This window comes from Halyomorpha halys, unplaced genomic scaffold (genome assembly GCF_000696795.3).
Source record: "Halyomorpha halys isolate HHAL.00 unplaced genomic scaffold, Hhal_1.1 Scaffold247.1, whole genome shotgun sequence".
Classification (NCBI taxonomy): domain Eukaryota; kingdom Metazoa; phylum Arthropoda; class Insecta; order Hemiptera; family Pentatomidae; genus Halyomorpha; species Halyomorpha halys.
In genome coordinates, this window is record NW_027111361.1 from 1,056,541 (window position 1) to 1,058,495 (window position 1,955).

The 1,955-nt window shown below is 28.9% G+C and overlaps 1 protein-coding gene across 3 annotated transcripts in view; it reads left to right on the plus strand.

Moving 5' to 3' along the window:
- pros (prospero) overlaps window positions 1-1,949 on the plus strand; it is a 109,141-nt gene extending 107,192 nt beyond the window's left edge. For all 3 annotated transcript variants that reach the window (XM_014419670.3, XM_067049356.1, XM_067049357.1), the window contains exon 6: window positions 1,324-1,949. In XM_014419670.3, the coding sequence (XP_014275156.1) occupies window positions 1,324-1,503 (180 nt within the window). In that variant the 3' untranslated portion in view covers window positions 1,504-1,949. The remainder of the gene's footprint in view (window positions 1-1,323) is intronic.
- Window positions 1,950-1,955: the final 6 nt, after the last annotated feature.

Below are 1,955 nucleotides of genomic sequence, written 5' to 3' on the forward strand. Positions count from 1 at the left end.
ATTAAAATTACGTATTTATTATTATTAATTATTAATATTAATATCGATTTTACTCTTTTGGCTCAAACGATTTTGATTAAACTCTTCATATAAATGTACAATAAAGTTGTCTTCAATATCAGCTAGGACTTATTTTGATTGAGAGAGTCTGAGAGGGCTTCGATGCCGAGTTTTAATATAGGAAATAAAAAATTAATTTCGAAAGATGAATGAAACACAGTGGTTACAACTACAGGCAATCAAATTTACTACGGGATGTCAAACTAGAATTTGTATTTATGTTATGTTCGTAACTGTAATCAATAAAAAATAATTTTAACTTAAACATTAAAGTCACTTGGAACCCAAGTAAAAGAATAAATTCGGTAATTTTAATTGTAATACTGTTCAGTTTAAATAGTTCTTTAATAAAAAAAAATCAATTATATAAAGAAAAAAAATTAATTGAACTGACAAAATTAGGAAAAACTGTGGTGTTAATTGATATCGATAAAAAAACAAAATTGTTATATTATGTTATAATGCTTTTTTTTTTTTTAATAATACCAGTTGGTGTACCTTTCGACACTAAAAAATCAGTATCTATCCGTCTGAAAAATCACGGATACTCAATACTAAGCCACATATAAAATCATCCATAAGAACCTTAATGTTACCTATATTGAATAGATACCTAGAATACCTACCTAAATTTCCACTACAAACTCCACATCCATACGAACTCATTCATTCCTAACACAATCAATTCCCAAAACATAGTCTGGGAACCGTCTAATACCATCATCTATCATCTATCCATTTGAGATCTACCAACTGTTGGTTTTTCACAAGCCAATGTTATGTCATAAAAATCATAAAGTAAATTTACTAGTAATATTTTTAGTACAGTTTACGAACATTCGATCAGAAATTAATATATCCTTTTCCCATAAATAAAAAAGTTTGACAAATTAAAATTCTGAGCCTACAAATTATTTAGTTTATAACTTGAATACTCTCCCATAAAGTAGGTTTACAAATTTTACGAACATTTTAAATAAAAAATTAATTCGTGTACAGGAAGTGCCTATATATAATATTTATTCAATGATAATGTTCCAAAAATGGATATATTAACTTTTGATAGAGTACTCCTCAATTGTAAAATTGTTTTTTTTTTAACATATAAATCATTAATATAAGGTAACTCAAATAAAAAGGATTTTTTTTATCTATAATCGTTTTAACTGAATCATATTTTACGCCCGAAACATTATTAATAAGTTACTATTCTATACAAAAGATCTTATACACACAAGTACAATAATTTTGGGTCTGCTCCAGGTACCTCCCAACTTCCGCTACGTGGTGGAACAAACGTTGAAGGAGTTCTTCAAAGCAATACAAGGAGGAAAGGACACAGAACAGTCATGGAAGAAGAGCATCTACAAAATAATTTCTCGGCTGGATGACCCTGTCCCAGAATACTTCAAGTCACCAAACTTCCTGGAACAGTTGGAGTAAATCTATAGGCAGTAGGTTATCTGTAAGCTGTTATCGACAAAGCTGCGGGCCCCGTTACTGCATCCCAAGCGGCAAACCAGTGTATAAAGTGATGTGTATATTCCTAACACATTGAAAACCTGTTTGTACATATTGTTTCTTAGTTATGTGGCAAGAGATACTATGACGTTGGCATCCTAAATTATATTATTGATAATTTTTAATGAATAAAAAAAAATAAATTAAAGTCTATGAAATAGACATATATTTAGAGTTGTAACTTTCTTGTTACTGTTGATAATTTTCACATTCCATACAATATAGGCAAAATTAAAATTTTTAAAAATATATAAATAAAAAAAAATGTAACTAAACGAGTGTGAAAAATTATTCCTATTCGATGTTAGTGTGATTCGCTTGGCGCATTGCATTGCTCACGTTGTAAATTTCCTCTTGCCACAACATTCCTCTAT